The sequence below is a fragment of the Excalfactoria chinensis genome, chromosome 1, assembly GCF_039878825.1.
Source record: "Excalfactoria chinensis isolate bCotChi1 chromosome 1, bCotChi1.hap2, whole genome shotgun sequence".
Classification (NCBI taxonomy): domain Eukaryota; kingdom Metazoa; phylum Chordata; class Aves; order Galliformes; family Phasianidae; genus Excalfactoria; species Excalfactoria chinensis.
Genome location: NC_092825.1, coordinates 47,556,267 through 47,581,337, shown reverse-complemented (window position 1 = coordinate 47,581,337; position 25,071 = coordinate 47,556,267). Strand labels below are relative to the sequence as shown.

The window sequence follows — 25,071 nt, the reverse complement described above, 5'->3', positions numbered from 1 at the left end:
TGATTTATTGATACACAGTAATCTTAAATTCTCCACAAAATGCAAGCTCTACCCATACCCAAAAGCAGATCCCTCACATGCATATGCACACAGCAGGAGCGTGATTGTCATTCTGATAAACACCCTTTTGCAGTAAAATACGTATCAGCCAGTACCAACGCTTACCCAGAAAAGATGAGAAAAATTGAGAGGCAGTTAGCTAGATAAGGTATGAGGGGGGTTGAAAAAAAAATAGCATAGGAGGAAGTGACTACATTTTTCATACTTTAGGTGTTTGTCTGGAAGGCTTGAGAAGGAGCTGCTCAACACTTGTACCAAAAGAGACCGTTCGAAGCAGTTTCCCATCAGGTGGCATTCCTCAAGTGTCTGCTCTTTAGGAGCAGGCAGGGAGAATTCATTCTGTGGGAAGCAGTTAATGGAGCTGCATTACCGACCCCTTATCACTCTGTCTGATAGAGAGACAGCAGGTTCACTTTGGCAGCTCCAGAGCCCTGATCAGTTCAGATTAGGGGCACATTGTCTGTCTGGCTTAATCAAGCGTGTTTAGGTATATTTATCATGATTAAAGGGTGAAGCACAGGGAGGGGGGGAGAAATAAATAGTGAATGTACTGTTCTCTAGCTTCAAATGGAGGCTTAGCAAATCCCACTGAGTCGCTAGGTGCTCGTCAAAGGGAGAATTTAAATCCTGGGAAGGAATGTTTTGTGGAGCACTCCAGTGCTGGGTTCAAATCGCCAAAGAAGAGTTATATCTTTCTGTCTTTTTCTCTCCTTTCTTTCTTCCTCATTCTGCTTGCACGCAGCAAAGAAGCAAATCAGCAGCTCACGCAGCTCGTGTTGATTTTGCTTGATACACATGCAGCCTCTGCTTAGCTTACCTGTAGCTGGAATTCTAATGCGATAACAAAATTAACCGTCGCCATAAAGGCCTAGGTGTTTGGCTCCCCTAGTTTTGTCAGATTGCTATTTCAGGGAAGCACAGGGAATGGCTGCAGTAGCCTGTAGGGCTTTGCTAATTGTTACTGTTCAGAAAGCAGGATGATAAGTTGTAGTCTGGGAAGAGGCTCCTTCTATCGATAGCAGTGCTTCTCTCTGTCTTCACTTGACAGTTTTTTGGATTTGAACACATAAAAAGAACCAGTTCCATGTATTATAAATTGGGATGTGCCAAATTTGCTGCCGGTGTAATTTGGTACAGTTTGTAGATGATGATGGAAACCAACTGCTTGAATCAAGATGAAGCTGAAAGAAGTGGTGTCGGCTCCCAAGAGAGCAGTAAGAAAGAGAAAGCTTTCTTAGATCTCCTGTTGCTGAGGATGATCAGAGAACAAGTCCTGCTAGGGAAGAGCTCCAGAGCAGAGCTCAGGCTGTCTGATGCGTGGGTTCTGGCCCTGGATTGCTGGCCTTCTATAGCTCTTAGCTGGGATCAGTGTAGGGCAGGCTCAGGAAACATGCTGTTACAAAGGATATATTTCTGCTCATCTTTTCCTGTGGTCTCCAAACTTCTTTGGGTTTGCAGATTCATCCATATTTCCCAACAAAGGTGCAAACTGGCATGAGATGAGCAGAGGCTTCCTTGGTATCTTCATTGGCCTGATGTATAGAAACTTACAGAAATTTACTAAGGTGACCATGAGTCACTGGCTGGACTAAATGATCTCAATGGTCTTTTCCAACCTTTATCATTATGTTACAAGGTCGATCATGGTCTCCAGGTTGAAAATGTCTAAGGCAGGACACTACCCAGCACAGTGGACATGTCGTGTCCTCAAAGCAGGTATCAGCACAGCAGCTGTAAGGCAGCTGTCTCTGTCTCAACCCTTGCACAGCAAGCAGTTAAAAGAAATCTATGGAAATCCAGGAGGATTGTTTGGCAGTAAAGAAAAGAGGTCAGAACTTCCGTTTCTCTTTCGTAATCTGCTGCCTTCTCCTCTGCTAATCCAGTCACTTCTGTGAAGGTTCAGTTCTTGAGATGTTGTAATTGCTGTCAGGATGATGATCTGAGATGTCATGAGCATGGTTCGGTGTAATCACTCTACAAATGCAGAAGGTGGAGAACCTATCTGGTTCTGTACAAAAAGCTACTGGTGAGACTCAAGGAATTCAGTAATCAGGAGGTACGGTTCAGGGAAAACAGAAGATAAAATTAAAGCATTTTTGGAGGGATTTTGAAGAAAATATTTAATCTCATCAAGTTTGACAGTGCTCGTTCGGAACATGAAAGTAGAGGATCATAGCAATATATTCCCAACAAAAAAAAGCCTCTCAGAAGTGCAGAGCTACTCATCAGCCAGAATAGTAGGAGGTATCTTTGGGAATGAATTAACAGGATGATGGGAAGGGTTGCTTGAATCAACTACCAAAACAGTACTGCTGTTCAGGATTAAAGCCACATCTCTCTGCAGTACGTGGTGCTACGTTAATGGTAGCAGGCAGTTAGGGCTGTACACTCTCCCAGAGTTCGTAGAACAGAGTGAGCTGCCTGAAATTCCTGTGATGCAAACGAATCAGACCGCTGTGGTTTGAGCAACAAGGTTTCAAGAAAATCTTTATTAACAGGAGAGGAAGCAAACTGGGACAGAGCGCTGCCCAGATCAGTTTGTGGAGCTCTGCAGAAAAGCTTTTATAGCACTGCCACTCCTGTGCACTCAGTCCTGGAAAAAATAACTGCCCGCTAATGACCTGTCACTGCGGACAGCCCGAGCAGCTGTTTGCAGAAAGCAAAGTGGTGAGAGAGGATGGATTGCTGTGTGAAGAGCACATCTGAGTGTGGGACAAGAATAGATGGGAGATCGGGTAAGAACAGACAGCTTCCATTCATAACATTCAGCTTTATGTGGATTTACAGCCCTGATGCTCCCGAATCCACAGATGCTGAGTTATTACTTAAAACAAAATATAGCAAGCGAAATTTCACTTGTTTCCACAGTCCAACTTCAGTTTTCCTGCCTGGCAATGATGCTTTCTAGAGGAAAACTAATTAGAAACACTGAGAAGTACTGTACTTTGAGGACAAACAGCACACAGTCACTTCATCTTTCTTCTATTATCAACACAAACAATTTGGAGTGGGAAAAATGTTTGACTCGTGCTTTTTTATTGGAATAATTTCCCTTTTTGTTCTTTCTCCCCCTTTTATTTTCCAACTGCATTTTTTATTTTTTTCCTGGCAGACCTTGTGCTTTCCAGATAGAAATTAAAGTGAATAAAATGCCTTGGAAAGAGGTTTTTTTCCTCAACATCTCCAGCTCAGAATGAAATGGCTAAAATTTTTGTAAGAGTTTATTCATGGGCAGCTTTCAGGCATGTTTGCAGATATGATTATTTTGAGTCATTTGCTTAAGCATAAAGCCGGGTGTCAAAGTATTGGAAACTTTTTCAAATCACAGAATCAGTAAGGCTGGAAAAGACCTCTAAGATCACCTTGTCCAACTGCCAGTCCACCCCCACCATCTCCATCATCCATGTCCCTCAGTGCCACATCCACACGGCTCTGGAACACCTCCATGGACAGTGACTGCACCACCTCCCTGGGCAGCCTGTGTCACTGCAGCACCGCTCTTTCTGAGAAGAAATTCTTCCTCATATCTAACCTGAAATCTCCCGGGGTGCAACTTGAGGCCGTTCCCTCTCACCCTATCACTGTTATCTGGGGGCAGAGGCTGATTCCCACCTCACCATAACCTCCTTTCAGGTTGCTGTAGAGAGTGATAAGGTCTCCCCTGAGCGTCTTCTTCTCCAGTCTATCCAGACCTTCCCACACTGTATCTTGACCATGGCTCAGCTGTCCCATCTCTGTGCCGGTAGATGTTCATGAGGATGATGTAAGCAGACTGCAGCAAGAGGTTGTAGAATAAATAATCTGTGTGCTTGGATTAGACTTTATTCAGTTGCCTAAGAGAGCTTGGCTAAAACATGGAAACATGGAGTCTACAACCTTTTCTATGGCATTTGTTACTGTTCATTTTGTCTGGGATATCTGGGTGCTTCTTAGCAGTTTTTGACACATCTGTGCTGTGTGGTGAAGAGGTTAACATGCTGCTGTAACAGTGACAGGAGAGGAATGTATTTCTAAGTAAAAAAGAAAGAGAAGAGAGTTAGCTCTTACCCTGTCCTATTCCTTTCTCATTGCTGAGGGACTGCAGCCATCCAGTCTTCCATTTGTGGTAGGGGAAGCCATGTCTTGTAGGGACTGACATTAGTTATGTTCAGTATTTTCACATAACCATTCTGGACACCTTGCAGGAAGGCAGGCGGTGAGCGCTGACAGTGCCAGGCGGCAGGCATGAGTGACAGCTCACAGCAGCTCTCTTGCTGGGGGGCCCATTAGATCACATCATGGTAAAAACAGAGGAAATAGGTCGTTATAATGTGCAGTGCAATGAAATCTGTCAGGCCATTCATAGAGCATGGAAATAAGTACAGCTTAAATCCAAGAGGACTGTATCCAACCCACCTTTCTGACTTCCACCAAGCTGACGCTTTGATAGACTTATCTACAGGAACTCAACGGTATCTTCCCTGAGTAGTAGTTGTTAATCTTAAGTTTATCAATGTGTTCGTGCAGTGAAGGCAGTTTATTCCCACGTCCATTACTTTGCAGTCAGGAGTGCTGAGATTCATCTTCCACTTTAGCAGTATTTTCAAAGCCATCTGCAAGTCTTTATGATCGGGTTTAATTTGTATTACCATGATTATTATTTTTTTCTCGTCAGTAAGCTTTGTCACTTCATTTTTCTTCCATAGCATTTATGAATATGTTGAACTGTTAATTCATTCCCTAATTTTTATTCAGCTGTTAATCCTCTGTAGGAACTTTCCTCTTCTTGGAGATCTTTGGAGGGAGCCTTTTAAAGACACTTCAGTAAGAGACTTCATCAAAAAGGGTTTAGAAATGAATGTATGTTACCTTAAATGATCACCTGCACCCACGTGCTCATCATCTCCTTCACAGAACTGCATCAGATTTGTGCAGTAGGACTGCCTTCTGCAAAAACTACAAGGTGCAACCGCTATGTCATTTCTCTCTTCACGGTAATCTTTTTCTTCATTATGGTTTCTGTGTATTAATTTCAGGCATACAGAAGTTAGACCTGCTGCTCTTTGCATCCCCTCAAAGCACTTCTAAAATGGTTGGCATCGTGTTTGCTGCTTTTTGCCCTAATATGGAGACTGAGTTAAGTCCTACATTGTATGTCGCAGCTCAATTGCTCAACCTTTACTATTTCACGCTCCGTTTAATTTTCAATCAAGATTTCTAAAATACTGAATCCTTTGATTTACTCCCATTCTTTTACTGATTTGTCCTAAAACCACTTCTTCTAGTTTCCCTGGCTTTTTTCCACAAAGAAAATCCCAATGTGGGAAACAGCTTACATCCCTTTGGAAGACGCACGGATGCTGAGAATTCACTTAGCTTTTATGCCTCATCCTTATCTTCTTTGAGCACCCTTTTTACATCTCAATCATCTGTCAGCCTTACAGACGCTCTGGCAGGCTTCCTGCTTCTGTTGTCTTTGAAAATAATTTTATTACATGTTTTTATGTCTTCAGCTCCTTGTTCCTCAAGATATGCTTTTCAACGGACTTATGATGGTTTCTCATTTAACTCGCCAGATCTGTGCTCTTTTCTGTTTTCTATACTTGGGTAGAGCTCGCACTTTTTGAGGGATCGTACCCTCCGTTATTTGGCTGTTAAACAAGGATGGGCTGAGGCAGTGGCAGCAAACTGACAGCACCATTAAAAGCACGTGTCATACCAAGTATCTCCAACTTTAGAGATTGAAAATGGTCTGTGTCCCACTCTGTCCTGTGATGGACACTGTTTCAGTATCTCCACCTCTGTCCTCCATGCCAATTCCTGACCACCCTCATCCGCACACGTGGACCCATTACCACTGTGGCACTGTCACTGCAGGGAGGAGCCTGCATGGGCTGAGCTCTCCTTTCCTTCCTTTCCCCTAGACAGCAACACACCTCCTGCTTTCTAGAAAAGTGCCACAGGAGAGGAGAGCTACTGAAAAAAGGTATGGGGCAAGTGTGTCTCTGAGAGATGGGGGGCCAAGCTGCATGGGAAAAGCTCTAGGGAGAGAGGTGGGATCTTGGAGGGAGAAGGAAAGCACTGCAGGGCAGGGGAGGAACATGGGAGCCCTATGTGATCTTGTCGGGTGGCTTCTACACCAGAGCAGTACTTGTGAGGGACAAATCCCTGCATCTTGGCCACATCCAACCAGCTGGGAGCTGCATGAGGAGGTGGGGTAGACTGGGCTGGGGAAAGCAGCTTCTGGTCCTCAGCACCAGCAGAGATTCATGATGTTGTGCTCTCACAACACTGTTCAGAGTTGTGGCACTCTTCAGTGCTGCCTGTGCATGGCGTCTCGGGGTGCTGCCCTGATCTGCTCTGTGTGCTTGGAGTAGCACAAGAGGCCCCAGACTTCCCAGGGTGACCAAGAGCTGTCCTCACCTGGCTGCTTCTTACTGACTGCTGTTGGTCATAGAGCTCTATAAATGTTTTCCTTCTCTGGATCCTATTCCTTGTAGGTTTATTTTGTCAGAGCATTGTGCAAGGGCTCAGCCCAGAGCCCTGCGTTCCTTTGGATGGCAACACAGCCAAGACTGAAACATACAGTGCTGAGCACTTTAGTAGCTTGTTCTCCCTTATAAATTTTCCTCTCTTATCACTGACAGTCAGCGGAGCTGCGCCGTTAACTCAGTAGCAAGAGGCTTGTGTTTTTGGAACGAAATATTCCCATGCCACTTGTATGTGGCTTAGCTGGTGACAACAAAGCCTTTATCTATCACAGCTCTTCTAGATAACGGGTCCCTCCGCCATTGTTTCTGCTGAAATGTCATCAGGAGTTTCTGTACAGATGTTCAGGGTTGAATCCTGTCCCTGGTTGCTCATCAGTCCGATAGGTTGTTCTTGCGGAGCAGAACAAAGACGCAGCAGCTCGTGCTGTGTCTGTCAGCACGAAGCCTTGCTGGATGGAGCTGCCTGCTGGAGGTATTTGCGCTGCAGGCAGGGAGATCAAGATTCTGTTTGTAGGGCTGCTTTAAGCAGACACTTTGTAGGCTGCCGTGCTTTCTTCCATGATGTTAATGTGTGAGATTGAGTAGGGGTGAACCTGAGCCATCCCAGAGTGATAAACTTCATAGGAGGTGACCTCCCTTGGCATTGTTATTACTGAATTTTAATCCAACTTGGTGTAGGGAAAACTCTTTGGGATGCTGCTGTCAGATTACACTGCTTGCTGACATGATTTAGGTCTCAGCTCTTTTGATCAACAGAGAGAGGCTGATGTTCTTGCTCAGGGAATGGCACTCTGCCAAACTGAAATGCCTACCTCATGCTCTCAGAGTCGGGCTGCTTTTCTCTTCACTCTTGATGAACCTTCTGCAGTATCAGTCCCACAGAATGGCAGTAGCCCTGTGCCCCTTGGATCTGCCTCGCTGCAGTGGGGAACTGCAGAGAAAATTCACCCCCATGCAGAGAACCGGCACAAAATGGAGGTACTCAGCAGCCTATACTCAGAACTGACAAATCCTCCTTTAAACGTCACAGAGGCTTCATGCTAAACCCTGCACAAAGGTGACTTTTTTTTCTCCCTCAGAACATTATGCACAGTCTAAAATTGTCCTTGGTTACTTGAAAGCTTAAAGGAGTTGCACCAGGCAGTTAAAAGCAGAATCTGACTGCCTGCAAACTGCAGTGCTGTCCTTTGGGATAAAAGGTGCTCGAGAAATGGAAGTTCTGACTATTACCCCAAAAAATCTCATCTTGGTGTGTCATGGGGTGGTACTCGAAGTCACACACATGCAGAGAGCAAAAGAAAGGGCCCCTGGAGGAGAGTTTTCATGAGGGCCCAGCACTGACCTGCACATCCTCGAGTTACAGATGGAGGGAGGAATGGGATCAGAAAAACAGAGCTGGTTTGAAGTTCAGGTGATGAAAAGTGGTAGGCTGCCGTTCAAAGACAGGATTATGGGTTAGTGCTGCTTTAGTAGTTGGTGGGGGAAGAGCTTAAGGCCACAGCATTGCTGATTTATCAACACAGCCAACACTGTGCATGGTATTTGAGTCGCTTCTAAATCCAGCCGCTGGCAATGAAAAGCACATTTAATCCATGTGTTAGATTGTTTGAAGAGGTATCTGTCTCCTGGTCTCTCCCCATGGTTGCGATTGCTGAAATTGAAAATGAGGTGAGAGAGGAGACTTTAACCGTTTCACAAACACTTCTCCTCTCAAGAGGGTCACGGCTCCAGTGGCATCTTTAGCACCTGGGAGACTGCAAAATGAAAAGCTCCCCATCCCTTCCTGCTCCCTGCGGAGAGGAGCCCTGCTGCCTATCCTGTGACTGAGGAGCAAAAATCAAAGACGGGATTTGTATTTATTGTTTTGAACTGGTTTGGGGCTTGGAGTTTTGTTGTTTGTTCTCTTTGATTTCTTTGGTTTGTTTGTTTGTTTGTTGTGCTTTGTTTTGTGTTTTGTTGGCGGTGTTTTTTCCTCGAGATGAGATTAATGCTCTGCATTAGGAGTTCCAGGATTCGTTTGCACTGTCGGCTCTGATCCCCACCACCATATGGAGAAATACTGAAATACATCCCTTACTAAAGTAATTATCCTTGGTCTTTTTTTCTTCGGTTCTCTACCGTGAAAGGGTATTATTGTTTATCTAGTTGTCCCAATGGCTAATTCCTCCCCTATTTGATACTCTTACACTGTATCAGCAAGCACGGCTGTGGGGAGTTACAAACAGGAGTGCAAAGAATGTCAGTGCAAGAACAGAGGACAGTCTTCAAATCAGGTCTGATTTGCATCCACAGAGTTGCACCTGGAATAAAAGAGGAGCAATTAGACAGCAAGCTTAAGCTATACTTGCAGCTCTGATACACACAGAGCAAATGAGTAAGAATTAAAGAGCATCAGTAAGTGGATGGAGAGAAAACAGGGTGAAAAGGTGTGGAAGCTGCTTGAGAATGAGAATGAGATACATTGGTAAATCATAGATTGTTACAGGTTGGTATGGATGTATTGGACAAAACCTCAGAGCTCCGGTTGGAATAGTAGGCATGTGGCAGGTCACAACAGCTATGTGCCGCACTACCTGCAAGTCCCAGCACATAACAAGTCCTGCTGCTGTAGGACAGGTCGATGCTCAACAGGCAGAGCTGCCTGTGGACTGCTGATCACCCTGCCCTGGTGCTGCATAGTGCACCTCAGTCCTATGAATACCAATTCACCTACAATAAGCAGCATGAAATGAGAGTGTGCACGGAATCCAAGAGAAAGCAAGAGAAGAACTTCCTTGTAGTTAGAAATGAGACGTAGAAAAGGGTTTTTGCTGGCAAGGCAGACATTGCTCAGGTGAAGAGCTGGTCCCTGTGGCTCCGTAGGACCAAACCTTGGTGTTGTTCCATTGCCGCCTGCCAACAGCTCAGTCAGCAGTGGTGGCACTGACAATTCAGTGACCTCAGAGCCTTGTGGCTGGTTCCCAATTGGACTGACTATCCTGACCAAATCTCCTGTTGTCATTTTTCCTCTGAAATTTTATGTCTTTCCAGATTGTTGTTTTTCCTTTTGGATGCTTGAACTACTTACTGTTGGTGCCATCTCAAAATGGCTCTATCTGCAATTTTTACCCTTCCGATCTCTCTATGTATTTTCCCATAGATCTTATTAAGAAGTTTGAGTCAGCCACACAGTGGTGCCTGGATTACTGGTACACAGGCAGTTAAATCCCTGGATTGTGTGTCAAAGGGAAGCTTACAGCAGGGGTTACAGTAGCCCATTAATTTAAAAGTGTCAGAATTTTGGAGCTCGCTCAGCACATTGTTTTTGGGGGATCTCATCTCAGTTGTAACAGGACACACAAGGAATAGTTCCCTAACTTGAGTTGTTGGTACTATTTCTTTTTTGGGGCTTTCTGGTTAAGAGTATTTTGGATCAGGCAAGTTGGCACATCTCCAGCCTTACAGTCTGTGTGACTCTGTGGGAAGTGAAGCTAGGTGAAGCCCTTGGCTTCAGGATCATAGTTTCCAGATGAACCTGGTTTAGTAACCACCGAAGTTACTTCTGTACTCGAACTGCCTGATGGTCTTCACAAGCTGGGGCTGATGGAACATCTCACAGCAGTGCCTTTCCTTAACGTGGCACTGCCTCGCTCTTTGTCTTGTCATCGGCAGCCTCGCTGCTGGGCTGTAGGGAGCACAAGCCAGCCATGGGAAACGAGTAACTCCCTTGATCATAGAAGTGGTCCTGCTGGGGTACATCTGAGTTGCATGTGCAGGAAGTGGTGAAGAAGCGAAGCTCATGTTGTGACTTCCCGTGCCACATGTGCTCTGCTGATGAAAAGCAGGCTTTGGTTTGCAGGCTGTCTGGTATGTTTCAGGCTCCTGGGTTATGAATGCAGAGGAAGGGTAAGTGCGTGCCTTAAATTTGTCAGTGCTACAGTTTCACACTCCATCAGCTTCAAAGCAGGGACTATAGTCTTTCTGCAAACAGTTTTTCCTAGCTATAAGTTGTGGTTACCCATGCGGAGCCATCACAGAGGAAAGTCTCTTTCAACCTTCAGAATTGTGGCCCCTGTCCAAGAAAAAAATATAAATTTATTGCAAGCTCTTTTTTTCTTGTCCACGATTTGCCTCCCTCTTGAGATAAAGAGTAAGTGATTGCAGAGGGCAAATACGTTATTCTATTGCATGATGAAATCATTTGCTTAACTGGGAACTCTGTCAGAGTGGTCCTTGGTCTACACAGAAGGTTTCTTTCCTGCTACCATGCCATCTCTTCTGCCTGCTAGTGTCCTTCAGTATCTAGTAATTAATGTCTACTAATGGTAGGTGCACGCTCATCTATGTGCAAATCACAGCACTGCTTGTAAGCTTTCTGCAAGCTAGACTCAGCAGCCTCAGCAGATTATAGATACTGACCTGCATACATTCCTTTCAGCTGTGCTTTGCCACTGACACGCAGCATGGAAGCCATCGCCAAGTTTGATTTCACTGCTTCTGGAGAGGATGAGCTGAGTTTCCAGGCTGGGGATATCCTGAAGGTAAGCGCAGCTCTAAGAATCACTAAAGATCAATGCTGATATTCTGCCAAGGCTTTCTGCAGATGAATGCTAATGTCTATAAACTGGGATAGAAATGCAGAACAATAGATTCCCATAGGTCAACAAGTAGGCTCCACTGAGTCCACTCTACTTGACTTTAGATCCCTAAACTATGCATGTATTTGTCCTATAGTCCTCTAGTAATTAGTGGGGAAGTATAATCATCTTTGCAGTGAAAGAAATCCATTTCTCTGGTAGAACAGTTTTTGAAGATCCTGTCCATTGTTGTCAACTATGCAGGCAGTCTAGAATGTCTGTGTTTAGGATGACTGTGTATAAAAGTAAGCAGGATGAATATGAGCTAGAGAGTTTGCTGTAGTCCTCGTTTCCAACTCAAACTGTTAAAATGATGGTTAACATGCACTGTAGAACTTACATCTAACTTTTCACCCTAAGTAATTACTGTTAGTTGCCGCAGGGGTTTTAGGCAATTGCAAATGGAAGAGGAAATGTCCATGAAACAGTCTGTTACACACCTAATGGGAAAGTTTAAGAGGTCCTCAGCTAGTAACATTATACACACTCCTGCGGGAACTGAGCAGTGGAAGAATGGCAAACTGGCAGAAGTTATCCTAAGAAATACAGGGTGTATGAGAGTCTCTTGAATGTTGATGTGTGTGCGTTACAGTCAAACAGTTCGTTAGCCCCACTGGAGTGCCATAGGTGAAGCTGCACTCTGCTCCACCCTAATTATGTATCCTCTTTTCAACCCACAACGTAGCTGTTTCTGCTTTGATTGAAAATGGCTGAGCAAAAAACTCTTCTCTACGGCCCTAACTCCTCCACTAGCCAAAGGGATATTGCAAAACAATGAGATATAAAATCTTGTTCTACCAAGAAACCTTCACTACCTCCCTGTACAGTCCCAGCTGTTCCACTTAATGACCAGATATTATGTCTCAGCCCTGCCTCTTCCATCAGCACCATTTCTTATTTTATTGCCCTTCTAATCCTTGAAACTTAAACAAAGCTAATGGCATCCAGAATTCATTAAGATCAAAGACTTTTTTCCCCCCAGTGCTATGTGAAGGATTGATGAACGCTCCCATTCCTAACTCTTCCTTAATTTCAGAGTAGTCCCTACACCCCTACCATCCCCTGATCTTTACCTGACATCTGCTCCCTCAGGAGACTGTGGTTTCATTAAAGCCCTGGCAATGGTGATGGTGTCGGCCAGGTCACTCCTTCTTCTGTTACTCAGTTTCCCTTCCTGTACAATCATTAGAAACTAGAGCTTCCTTTCAAATTACATCAGAAGCTGCTGATGAAAAAGGGTCCAACACATTGGTATTAACATTAGTAGTCACTGAGACTTCACTATCAAAAGTCAGACAGCCACTTGCTATTAAGGTCCTTGAGGTGCACAAACTCACACTGCCCAAGACATAGCAGTAAAATAACCAGAGCAGTGTCTGTCCATCTGGCAAACGCACACATACACTCACACCCCATCCTATGCCCCCTTCTGCTGCCTGCTCAACTTGCTGGCTGTCTGCTCTGATTTACAAGGGAGATAAAATGAACTGTATTGATGCAGAGACTAGAAAACAGGAAACACGAGGCCCTCAACCACCAGTGACAGGAGGAAATCCACCCTCTCTCTCACACACGCACATCCCACATCCTTCTCTGAGAGGATGACACACAGAAGCCTGGCAGTCATGCACTAAGGAGGTAGTCATTCTAGAGACACTGCTGCCAACAGGACTTGAGCAGGGCATGGTGTGTGGTTGTCATTCCCTTTGGTTGCCCACAGCAGCAAAAAAAGACCCTTAATCCTGCACCCAGGGGTGGGGGAAGCAGTAACTGGACAAGAAGGGATCTCCATGGCTTTCTATTCTCAACCTTTCTTTATCCAAATGCACGGAAGAAACGTATGTGGCAGACAAGGCAATGGAGAATCAGCCCCAGAGACAGTAGCATCCAGTTGCCAGCACCAAGCAGTTCGAGTATGTTAGGCTCCCAGAAACATGGGACTGGTTTATAGAACAAGTATTATTATTGTTTAACAATAGATTTCAAATGAGGTCTTTTCCACTTTCTTTCTCCTTTATAACTCTCAGGCTCTCCTCCAAAACCAGAATGAGCAGAAACACATTCTACTTTATAAAAAGGAATTCTGTCCCATGAATTGGAATGTCAAACAGAACACCAAAAACTGCAGTGTTTGCAGGAAAACCACAAACTTACTATATCCCTATCCTCTTCCTGCTAGCTGAGGTCTGCACCAGAGACCATCCACAAGGGAGCAGTGAATTTGGGCAGTCTGTGGTCAGCAGTGCACTCGCTATGGACCGTTTTGGTCAGCATTAATGTGAACGCTCTTGAAGCTACTCCATGCATGCTAGATTCCTGCTGCCCTAAGAATTGGAATTGTAAGAGTTGCTTTGCAATACTTTTTGCCTACTTTTATCTACCCCGGCAAAGCTCACAGCCACTGAACATTTAGCCCAATAAATAGCCTACTAAATAGCCCACTAAATAGTACAGAGAGTTGGTGGATGCGCCGCCCCTGGTGATATTCAAGGTCAAGCTGAACCAGGCGCTGTAAGTGTCCCTGTTCATTGCAGGGGAGTTGGACCAGATGGTCTTTAAGGGTTCCTTTCAATTCAAATGACTACTAAATACTCTCTTGCAAAATGGCATGTTGAGAGCATAGAATGACTTCTGTGCAGCCATAGCACACACACACAGGTATAGCTATATATACCTCCATATACATACATGTCAGAGTTTTCACAGATATATTTTTTCCCCCTGTGAATCTGAGATGATCCAGTACTATTAAAAGCAGCACAGATAATTCCTTAAACCCCCATTAAGTCCTTCCGAGCTGCTTTCCCTCATCTCGCTAACATCAGAGATGATATGCAGACTGCATCCCCTGCCACCTGGAGAGACATTCAGATGAAGGGATAAAGTTAACAAGCAATCAGTCTAATTCCACTTGGCCTTCTTCACTGTTTTGTTTGCACTGAAGTGGCCATGAGCCACTAATTCTGCCTTAAGGTGGGTAAGAAGTAAAGCATGTGAGGAATTCTCTTTCATTTTTTACACCAAATTCTGGTTTTCGGTCAGTCTCTTAGTGAGCTTTGCCTTTCTCAGGAGACGTGTTCATTCAATCTGTCTTTCCATTGCAGGTTTTGAGCTCCCAGGAAGAGTGGTACAAAGCTGAACTGCGGAGCCAAGAAGGCTATGTTCCTAAGAATTTCATTGATTTTCATGTTCCTCCGTAAGTGTCATGGAAAACGCATGCATCAGCATTGCACGTTTCCAAAGGACAGTCAAGTGTGTGTGTGTGTGTGTGTGTACAAGTGGCAGATAGGCAGGCATGACAGAGGAAGCACTGGTTATAACTCGCAGTCATAGAAGCATTAAGGTTGGAAAAGACCATTAAGATCATCTCATCCAGCCGACAGCCCATCACAGTTTGAGACTGGCATGAAGCCATGATCAGTTCTGCCAGCACACCTTCTCCCTACCCTGGAGCATCCTCCATTCTTTCAGAACCGAATAGTTCTCTTTATCGCTCTCGAGTGACTCCTTTGTTACTGCTGCTCGTAGGTATGCCACTGGGATGTGGCAGGAGCAGCATGGAGCTCTCCTTGGGCAGAGAGAGAATAGTCACTATGTGAAGTCTTGGCAACAGAGACAGAGTCTGAGCACAAAAGGAGGAGCAAGAACTCTCTGTAAATGAACTATAAAATCATAATTCCCTCCTCCCAACTCTTTCAACGCATTCTTTCTCGTTTCCCCACCCTGCCATCCGCATTCTTTCCCCCTGCGAAGCGTGCGAGCTCCTCTCGGTACACTAGAGGTCAGTGCAACGCCGCACCAAGTGTGACAGCTGGTGTTGCTCGTGGATTGACAGAGATGATAGACCAGACGTGCCACTCCGCTCCCACACACATGCAGACGCAAACACACATTCCGCTCCATGCTTTGTGTCTGCGCACCCAAACACAGATCTGTCAGAGGGCAGGCGTACCTCACGTCTCTCTCCCTACTGGGAAGATGGCACTTTCAGAAAGGACTGAGAGGTGTTGAAATGCTTGCTAAGCGTGCTGTCCGGCCCTGTGCCATAAAAATGCCAACAGAATGCAGCTTTATTGCCTTTTTCCTTTCAACTGGCAGAAATCCTCCCTGAAGCCCCTCTAAGAAGCGTGTGGATGTGGCACTGAGGGACGTGGTTAGTGGGCATGCTGTGGATGGGCTGACGGTTGGACTGGGTGATCCTAGAGATCTTTTCCAACCTTTGTGACTCCATGATTCTATTCTACGATCCTAAAATAGTCCTATTTCAAAATATGCACTGCAGCATTTCAGAAGAAATGGACAGAGCACATCCCAAGCCCAGTTCTGCTGGCTCTGACACACTGGTGCCCTGTACAGGCAAACACCACTTTGCTGTGTTTTGTGCCCTACACATAAGCCCTGCCATTCACTTTGGAGGTGGCATTTCTGGCTTCTTTGGATGCAAGCCCGCCTGCTCAGCTGAGCCAAAGAACTTAGTTTGCTCTGCAAAGACAGGCTGTTGCATTGAGGCCTCAAGGGGCCAGGATCTCCCAGTGCATTGTGCTTGTTTGCTCTTTCGCAGGGCTGTGGCATCCCACAAGGAATGAGCAGCACCTTATTTTCACACACGTTTTCCTCATGATGTTTTCTCTGTGCGAGGGGAGCCGTGAAGAAACATTTCCACTTTGACACCTCCCTAAGAGTGGCACTCCTGCACTTCGAAGCAGCTCAGGACAAGTGCTGGAACCAGATGTAGGGAAGAAAGTCATCTCCTCTTTTTGATGGGACATTTTTTCCAAGTCTGTGTGGTCAGTTAACATTGAGACTTCATATCAGTGCTGATTAAATTCTGTTTTCCCACTGACTGTTGATGATAAATAGGTAAACCGCGATGGTGGTGACGAGAAGAACAACAAAACTCGAAAGATGAAGTTATAGAGCTTGCAAAACTATCAGGCCTTGATTTTAACGCAAAACAGCTAATGAAGCGTTACACAAAATCAGAAGAGTGCAGATGATGGATCTTATTACCTGCAGACATATAGAAGTATACACAGTGATTTTTCAGTCTACTTAAAAATTCGTATTGACACAGTAATATTTTACTATTTTATGGTGACTTTTCTCATTACTTGTCCAGTACCTTATACTACTGGCTAGACTGACATGAGTGTAGTTATGAGTTCTGTGGTTCTGAGATTTTGTGGTGTTATAACTCTTGCAGAAGCCAACTTATTAGCACTGAAACTTTCATGCCTTGCTTCTGTTAAAAATCTGTTTGTCCCTCACAATATATCCATCACAGTCCAGTAATTTTCAATCAGTTCACCAAGAGCAATTTGATGTATGTCTGAGAATTGTGCGTGTAGGTGTGTATGTATGTATGTATATATGTACCTTTGTAATTTAAAACCTCTTTGAGTAACACCTACTGTGCCTGTAATTAAACTTTTGGCTGAGTGTTGCTTAGCAGGCCAAAGCTTACGTTGGCCTCTTTGCACGTAAGTGCTTTTGCTGCCCAAAGCAAATGGTCCGCATCCATCAAGACCTCGTAGCTTAGCCTGTCTGTGGGATGTGGGATCCTCGGATTCCTTTGTTTTGTCTTAGCACCATCCTCTTTATTCATGTTCTTCTTACCCTCAACTTTTCTGCTCCTTATCTTCATTCATACCTTCATTCACGTTTCCATGACTTTTCCCACTTGACAGCTGGTTTGATGAGAAGATATCCCGACACGAAGCTGAGAGCATCCTCATGAGCAAAGGAGTTGGTTCTTTCATTGTCCGAGCCAGTCAGAACTCTCACGGTGACTTCTCCATCTCTGTCAGGTATCTGCTTCTCACAACAGTTTTCTACATCTTTTTCTGGTTAATGATCTCCCTAGCTCCTTCTTGACAGGAATCCTAATGGGACCTTGCCTCTCAAGAAGTTTGCATGCTGCCAGCCAGGCAGTGCCTCTGTGTCACATGAATGAGAATGGAATAGGCACCTGATTCCCTGATGTTTCAGTCTCCTTTCAAGTGATACAGTGAATGTCCCATTCCAAAGCTGCATTCCCTGGAGATCTGCTTCTCTGAAAGAGCTGCAGCAGAATGGAGTGGTACATGGGACATCTCTCACAGCGCAAAACATGTGCCTTCCATTTGTATTATTTGCCTGACAGCTTCAATTACTATATCCAAGAATTCCGTACTACCCATTAAGACAAGACTATTACATTATTAACTTATTTCCCACCAGTCAAATGGATAGGACTGGCTTTTAGTTGCCAGCAGCCCAGCTGCTTTATATCCATTTATGGTACCTTGACCCTTCTCAGCGCTTCAAAGTACAGCTGTTAAATGCTGGTCGGTTTCCAGATTTTCAGTTAATCAGTGTTCAGTCAATAATCAGTTATAAACTCAAGTACTGATTAGCACTGCCTTTTCCAAGCATGGTGAACTTTCTGTTTCAGGGAGCTCAAAAAGTATCCGGGAGGAACACAAGAAAACATGTTGCCAGGATCACTTACTGAGTCCCAGTTCAAGAGACTATGGCTATGTGTACATCAATGATCTGAGCGCTGTCAGGCACTTACTCTGGCCTGGAGGTCAACCTGGCCCATGCTGTACCTATTATCACCACCCAGCACTATTTGGGAGAGGGTTTTTTGGTTTAGGCCAAAACCATGTGATAACATTAGCAGTTGTGTGACTGTAGCACTACAAGGCATCACTCCAGTCTCTGTCTGGTCCCTGTTTTGATTATTTGTGTAGATGCAGCCTCTGAGAACCAGTGCCTTGAGTTCTTGGAGTTGCACAAAGGAAGTAAGAACCAAAGCTAGATCACCAGATTCAATGTGGTGCAAAGAGAAATTGTCCAAACCAGTTAAGAGGTAAAGGAAGGAGAGCTGCACAGCAGAGCAGGGCAGGAGGTGAAACTGGTCATTCTTTCTTGTAACAGCAACTAATAATTTTTTGTTTTCTTTCCTTCTGGTAGGGAGACAGGCCAGTAATCATGATATTACACTAGATATTGTGCAATTATAAAATATAGTGCATGACTGTGTCTTGTGACTATGTCTTCATGACGTGGTGACATCCATGCTGCAGAAGTGTATAATACATCTCACAGTCAGTTCAGTCTGGTGTTAACAGGAACCTGGAGAGGACAAGAGGTAGACTACAACTACACATTTGAGTATCATACAAAGTACATAATAGAGAGCTGTTTCCTTGAGAGGATCAGTACTCTGTGACTGAGCAGCCCTTCAGCATTCTATGTTTGTCAGTTAATGCACCTTTTGAAATACAAAACCACCTCTAGGTCCAGTGCACGCAAGAGCTGACATTGCTTTAGTTACCAGAAGTCTCAGTTTGGCCAAGTGGCAAAAGGAACTGTTCTGATTCCCTTCTTTTTCAAGGAAGATGATGGTGTAGTCCAGTTAATCTCTTGCTTTCTAAATTGGATTCAGGCACGAAGAGGATGTGCAACACTTCAAAGTGATGAGGGACTCAAAGGGTAACTATTACTTGTGGACAGAGAAATTCTACTCACTGAACAAGCTGGTAGACTACTACAAGACAAGTACCATCTCCAGGCAGAAGCAGATCCTCCTGAGGGATGACAGCCGAGAAGAGAAGGTAAACAAAAGCTATCTTCAGGAGTTCTTGAGTAGGGAACCCTTCTATTGAAGGAATGCTGCCCATAGTAATGTCTCGCAGAGAGCACGAGGGAGGGTCTATCCTTGGAAAACTGACTGCAACACTGTGCTGGTGGGTGCTGCAACACAGATGTTTAGTTGATTTAGTAGTGCATGTGGTTATGTTACTGAGCAGAAATGTCAGATTTTGATTTGGATGTTAACAGAAAGGGCTGCAAATCTACATAGAGGGGTTCTTCTAAAGTTGTTCTGAGGCTGTGGAGATGAAGTTCTAAGATGCCTTGCACAACCAAGGGAGGAAGGCTCTACCATATGAAATTCCTAGCTTTTTTCATAAGGGCTTGTACAAAGGTTGCTGTTAAGTTATCTGAGGAGAATTTGAATCTGGTGTCCTCTTGACCTTGAATATACTCAGATTGCAGCTGTTACTACAGTGCAAAGTTTGTTCAGAAGAATCACTATCTTCTGTTACTTAGTGAACACATTAAGGGTGTGGAGGAACCCCGGAACAGTGGCTAGTAGGGGCTGAAAAGCACTGCTGAGGAGAGCACAGCAGATGTGGGAACAAGGTATGTACTCAGGGAAGATGTAGTACGTGTTTGAGAAAGCAGGGAAATCCCAGCCCTATGAATGCCTGGTTGTGTGCCAGGAAAACAAGCAAATGCCATAGCAGAGGTTGCTATGCACTGCATACACAATACTGGGAGTAATCACGCTCAGTCACTGCAATAACCAAGGTCCAGCCCTACTGGGAAACGGATTCTGGTGTTAAATTACCAGGATGTTCAGGCAGAGGTGAGCAGGAAGTACAGGACCTGCTCACCACAACAGTAAAGTTTAATAGGCTGCACATGGGTCTTTCTTGCTGGCTCCTAAAAAGAGAGGATTTATATCTCAGGCTGAAGGGGGGACTTGTGTTGTTGTCTCCTTTTAGTTCAGTTATTCAGCACTTAAAAAATGCATTAGTAGGATGTAAAATAGAGGCTCTGGGACCTGTGAGAGAGAGATTACAGCAAAGAATAGTCTAGAGAAGGAGAAAGGAAGACTTGTATGCAAGATTACCAGTAAAACAACCTGTTTGGGCTGCCTCTGAGCAGGAAGGGAAAGGGAACAGCATTTGCTCCAAGATGCAGACAGGCAAATAAAAAACAGGAGTCAAGTTTGCTTTGGCAAACGCTCTGTGCATTTATTATGGTGATGTTCTCAGCAGGGTATGTTTAGCACTCAGCACAGTGGGGTTTCACTTCATAGAATTTCTAGCTGCTACAGCCATATGATAAAATGATAGTAATGTACGGATTTCACTGCAGAGACAAATGATGTCTGAGGGCATTATTTCTGAATAGAGTTTGCTTCCTGTGCCAGACCTCATGTAAGTGACCAATTTTCAGCCCACACTTTTCAAATGGGGAACAGCTATGACAATCCAGGAGTCTTGATTTGTCCTTCCATTCAGGGGAGCCTATCTTTGGAACATCCTCCAACATAAAGGGTAGTGATAGTTATCCATGGGTAATGATTGCTAAGCTTCAGTCAGGATCATGGTGGGAAGCAAAGCTTGACCTCACTTTTGGAATCTTTCTTCCCTCAGGAAAGGCGTGGTGGGAGCCTGGAACGAATGAGCCGGGATGGACTCCATGTGGGTGGAGCAGCTGGAGAAGCTCATTCTTCTATGTCCAAGAGATATGTGGACCATCCTGTTCCTGTGTTGCACCAGCAACAGGTAAAGTATTTGGACAGTGCTCACAGACATGTGGTTTGATTTCTGGGTGGTCCTTTATGGAGCCAGAAGTTGGACTTGATGATCCTTGTGGGTCCTTTCCAACACAGTACATTCTGTGGTTCTACTAAGAAAAATGGCTCATGAAGCCTGAGCACACAAACTATTGGCCCTGATTGCTTCATTGCACGCAAACAGTCACTTTATCAAAATCTGCCACCCTGAATCTGCATTAGGATGCAGTCAGTCAGTTCTTCCTATGGGAATAGCAGCAATGATGGATGGTATCAGCCTGGGGAGCTCTTTTGGATTGCAATAAATATGTCAGCTTTATTTAGTTCTGTGATCCTTGACATTGATTGACAAACAAACAAAAGATATAGAACAGTTCACCACAGTCCTCCCCACCTGTGGAACCTGGGAGTACTGGGTTCCATCCCAAGAAATGGAAGACAAGGGGTTGTGCCATGTGAAGGTACAGAAACACTTCCCAGTCTTGTACACAGTCTCCGGAACTCCTCTCAAGTCTGAAGGACAAATGAAATCTCACTGCCTGATTCTTTGTTTCTATGTGATGCTGCTGACAGTGACACAAAACGCATCAGGAATAAGAAATGATTGTGGTAACACTGGGAGAGTTTGACTTCCTCCAGAACATTCTTCCTCATTTTCCTCTCCATCTCTCCATTCTGGGCCCTCTCTGCACTCTTTTATTGTCTTGCACCCCTGAGGTGTGATGCCTCATTGCCCCCTTGCTAGCTACAGGAATGGAGAGGATAAACAGCAGTATCTGGTGATGTCTTCAAGGTTCTTGATTAATTTAGGGGGAAATCATTTTCGCAGAAATCCTGTGCATAGCATAACATGAGCCTCTGTGAAAAAATAACTCTGTCCCAGCTACAACCATAGCACTAAGGTTGGCTTGTGTCTCTAGGCAGAGACCGTGTAGCATCAGCCAAGAAGAGGACTTGTCCTGCTAAAGAGAAGAAATCCAAACCTGTGTCCCCTAAGGCTTGAGAGCTCCTGTATGATGTGGCCAGGGACAATCATGAAAGAGCTGATCTCTCACTAGATAGCCTGTCAGAGGACTGCTGATGGAACAGTATGGCCTCTGATAAAGCTGAGGGCCTGCACTTGTTGGAGCCCATTCTGCATCTGAGTCACATTTGTTACAGAGCAGAAACACTTGGGAGTGAAGCACCCATACCGTAAATCTTGCAAAGCCAGATTGAGGTCACTCACCTCCAGGCAAGGACAGCTGAGGTGCAAATTGTGTTCCAGTCTCAGAGACATTTTATGCTGACAAAGGTGCTGACAAAGTAAGACCAAGGGAGCATTTAGAAGAGTAAGTCCAATAAAAGAAGCAAGAGCAAGATAGCTGTTTACAGCAAGCACAAGCTGTTGTTCTTCCTCCCCTCTGTTGATACAAGTGATCAGATCCTGTGACACTGAAGCACTGCTGCAACCTGAGCTAACGTGATAACAGATTCTGTCACACTGTTATCATAAAAAACCCTCAGTGCACATACAGGCCTGTAGAGATGAAGACACTCAGCACATCTTGGTTGTGCAGACAAAAGAGAACTTGCTCCCTCGTAGATTTCCATTGGTAGGACTTTAAATGTGGAGCCACTTGGCATCTTTTCTTTGAATGTGACTTTGTTTCTTTCCTCTCTCATTAATCGGTCTGCTGGGTTCTTAGGCCTGTTTCCTGCTCTGTACAGCATGGGGCAGCCCAAAGGGAAAGGGGAGTAGTGAGACTGAGTAACTCCAGACAGACAAGCGTCCTGTTGGCAAGCTGGCTTTTCACCTGTGGCTGAGAACAGGCTAAGCTTTTCTCCAAAACTTCCAGAGGCCATAAAAAGACACTGAAGCTTTTTCCCAGCAGATGGGGAACATAGTTGAAGGCAGCCAAATTTCAATTCCTATGGAGAAAAATACAAAATAGAAGAACCTAAGGTGACCTCTTCCATGACAGGAATTGCTTCCAGGACTGCAGCACAGGGACTGTACTGGAAGTAGACGTCTAAGATTGTTTACATGAGGGCTGGACCCTCGCTCCTTGATCACCTGTCACTCTGAAAGCCCCTCACTCATAATCCTTCGTATGTTTGTGACATTTGTCTTGCTGTTTTCCTTCTAGGATAGGTACGGAGGGAGCCTGGACAGAAAAGATGCACTGCATGGACTAAGGTATCATAGCCAAGGAAGTGCAGCAGCTATGCAACGGAGACACACGGACCCACTGCACCAGCAGACACCGGTGGGTAACGTACTTGCAGGGCCGCACCTACCCAACGTAACAGGTCTCTTAGTGAAGGCCAAGCAGTTTGGGCAATGCCACACCAGTACAGATCTTGCATGAGAAACAGTGTATTGAACGTGTTGGGGCGTATTGGAGAAGACATTTCTGAGTCTCAAGGCTCTATTGTGGCCTCTTGAATCTCATTCTGTGGCACTCTGAAGGTAGGACTAGAGAGTAACATTAGCATAGCTCTAAGACTATACTCAAAATCATTCTTAGTTAATGGAATTATTAGAAGAAGGAACTTAGCATCAGCTCACCATAGCAGATATCTGGGGCATTGTGAGAAGGCCTGAGCTCATCGAAGGGTCTGGATCAAGCATGTAATTCATTGTTTCCTGCTCATCTCTTTCTTCTTCCCAGCGAATACTATGGGTCCGTGCCTTGTATGACTTCGATGCTATGGAGCACGATGAGCTGGGCTTCCGCAGTGGAGACATCGTGGAAGTCCTAGACAGCTCCAACCCGTCGTGGTGGAAAGGACGTCTGCGTGGGGAACTGGGTCTCTTCCCTGCCAACTATGTCACACCGGTGCTACTGTGAGGCTGCATTTGTGCCCCAGAGGTCCATATCAGAGCTGCTCGTCTGACATGACAGGGACAGAGAAGCAGTGCATCTTCCCTTGTTCCCAGAACATTTAATGGTTTTGGTTTTGTCTTAATTTATTGGCAATTGATCTTCTGAGATGCTGGTGAGAAAGAGAACCCTCTGAAGGATTTTTTCCCCTGTTTTGCATGTTCATGACTGGGAGGGGAGCAAGAATCCTGGACTGTTTATTGAAATCTTGCCGGATCCTCCCTGCCCCATCATTCCTTTGGCTAAGTATTGATAACTTCCTGCAGTTAGGTTTGTTCTGTGGAAATTCACCTCAGAGAAGTCGGGCTTCAGTATCTGGGTAGAACCAACCCCCTTTTTTTTCTTTTTTTTTTTTTTTTTTTTCCTTTTTTTATCTGGTTGCATTCATAGTCCCTTCAGGCTCTGTTTCACCTCTTTCCGAGGCAGAACAAGTGCCCAGGTGAATAAAATGATGACTGATAATGACATTTCCTTTAGGTAGGGATGAAAAGTCCATAAGCTGAGGTGCAAGGCAACCATGACTTTTATAAATAGTTTTTGGCTTGCACCTCTAGCACTTTCTGTGGACTTCAGCTGTGTGGATACCAGGTGAAGGGTTGAAATGCTGTAAGTTTATGTCCAAACAACCCAGTGGTGAAGATATGGGAGGGTAAGAAGCTAATTTCAGTGCTTCTACAGACAGCTCTGCTCTCCTGCACTTCCGTCTGCACCACATAGCAACAATTTGTCTCATTTTCAAGCTGCTTTCCAAGGCACCTGTACATCCTTGTAGATGTCCCGGTTAGAGCAGATCAAGCCCTTCAGCTAAATGAATATCCTCTGGATTGGATAACAGTGGGCAAGCCTTACTGGTTCCTTTCTAAAACTGAACTGGGGAGAGGCTGGGAAGAAGAGATTTTTCTGGTTTGGTGCCAGAAGTTTTGTCCCTGAGAAGGTGGGGTGTTTTGGATCACGGCATACACAGCTCTGACTTGCCAGCGGAACGCCTCATGCAAATCACTGAGCTGTTACTTTACAGTATGCAGGGAATAAAGTTGCGGCCACTGAATAGTCTGTTCTCTCTTCCAGTTTCTTTCACATGAAATAAGGTAAATGAATAGGGTTTCAAATCGTGGCTGAGTGAATGCCAAGATGTGATACAAATATACGGCAAATGAATATTACAAATGACCCAAAAGAGGCACTGCCGCATAACCACTGCTCACACAAGTTGATATTAAACAAGCTGCCTGATTTCTTCACAACATGTGGGACCTCAGCAGTCAGCAAGGAAGTGGTGATTTATCATTCTTGGGAAAGAAAGAAAAGGCAAGTGAAAAAGTCTAAAAACAAATTAGACTCGGCAAGAAAAATGTTCTTATCTTTTGTTAGTCCCAGTGGGAGAAGAAAAAAAAAGATCCAGGAAACAGGTTTCTGGTGCAGCCCAATTCAATGTTACCGGCCTAAATTAAGCTGCCAGCTAGATGGGGTATTAGCAGAAAGGACCTATTGTCAAGGGTTTGAGAGAGCTCCACCAAAAGCAGATTATTAATGGCTGAAGTAAAATGAGAATAATTAACATGGCATATAAGCTCTCAATAGAATAGAAATCTTTGAAAGGCACATTAAGAGCTAATCTCCATTGGCTACCAGGGTGGTTTGGGAAATGGAGACAGAGCACACGTCTCTCTGGGCTGGACGTGGCCCTGTTCTGATGCAGGGGC

The 25,071-nt window shown here is 44.8% G+C and overlaps 1 protein-coding gene across 1 annotated transcript in view; it reads left to right on the top strand.

Moving 5' to 3' along the window:
- Nucleotides 1-23,471, top strand: part of GRAP2 (GRB2 related adaptor protein 2) — a 30,991-nt gene extending 7,520 nt beyond the window's left edge. The window contains exons 2-8 of the mRNA XM_072352093.1: nt 10,948-11,050; nt 14,251-14,342; nt 16,834-16,953; nt 18,579-18,747; nt 20,359-20,490; nt 22,631-22,750; nt 23,156-23,471. Of these exons, the coding sequence (XP_072208194.1) occupies nt 10,948-11,050; nt 14,251-14,342; nt 16,834-16,953; nt 18,579-18,747; nt 20,359-20,490; nt 22,631-22,750; nt 23,156-23,335 (916 nt within the window). The 3' untranslated portion in view covers nt 23,336-23,471. The remainder of the gene's footprint in view (nt 1-10,947; nt 11,051-14,250; nt 14,343-16,833; nt 16,954-18,578; nt 18,748-20,358; nt 20,491-22,630; nt 22,751-23,155) is intronic.
- The last annotated feature ends 1,600 nt before the right edge of the window (nt 23,472-25,071 follow it).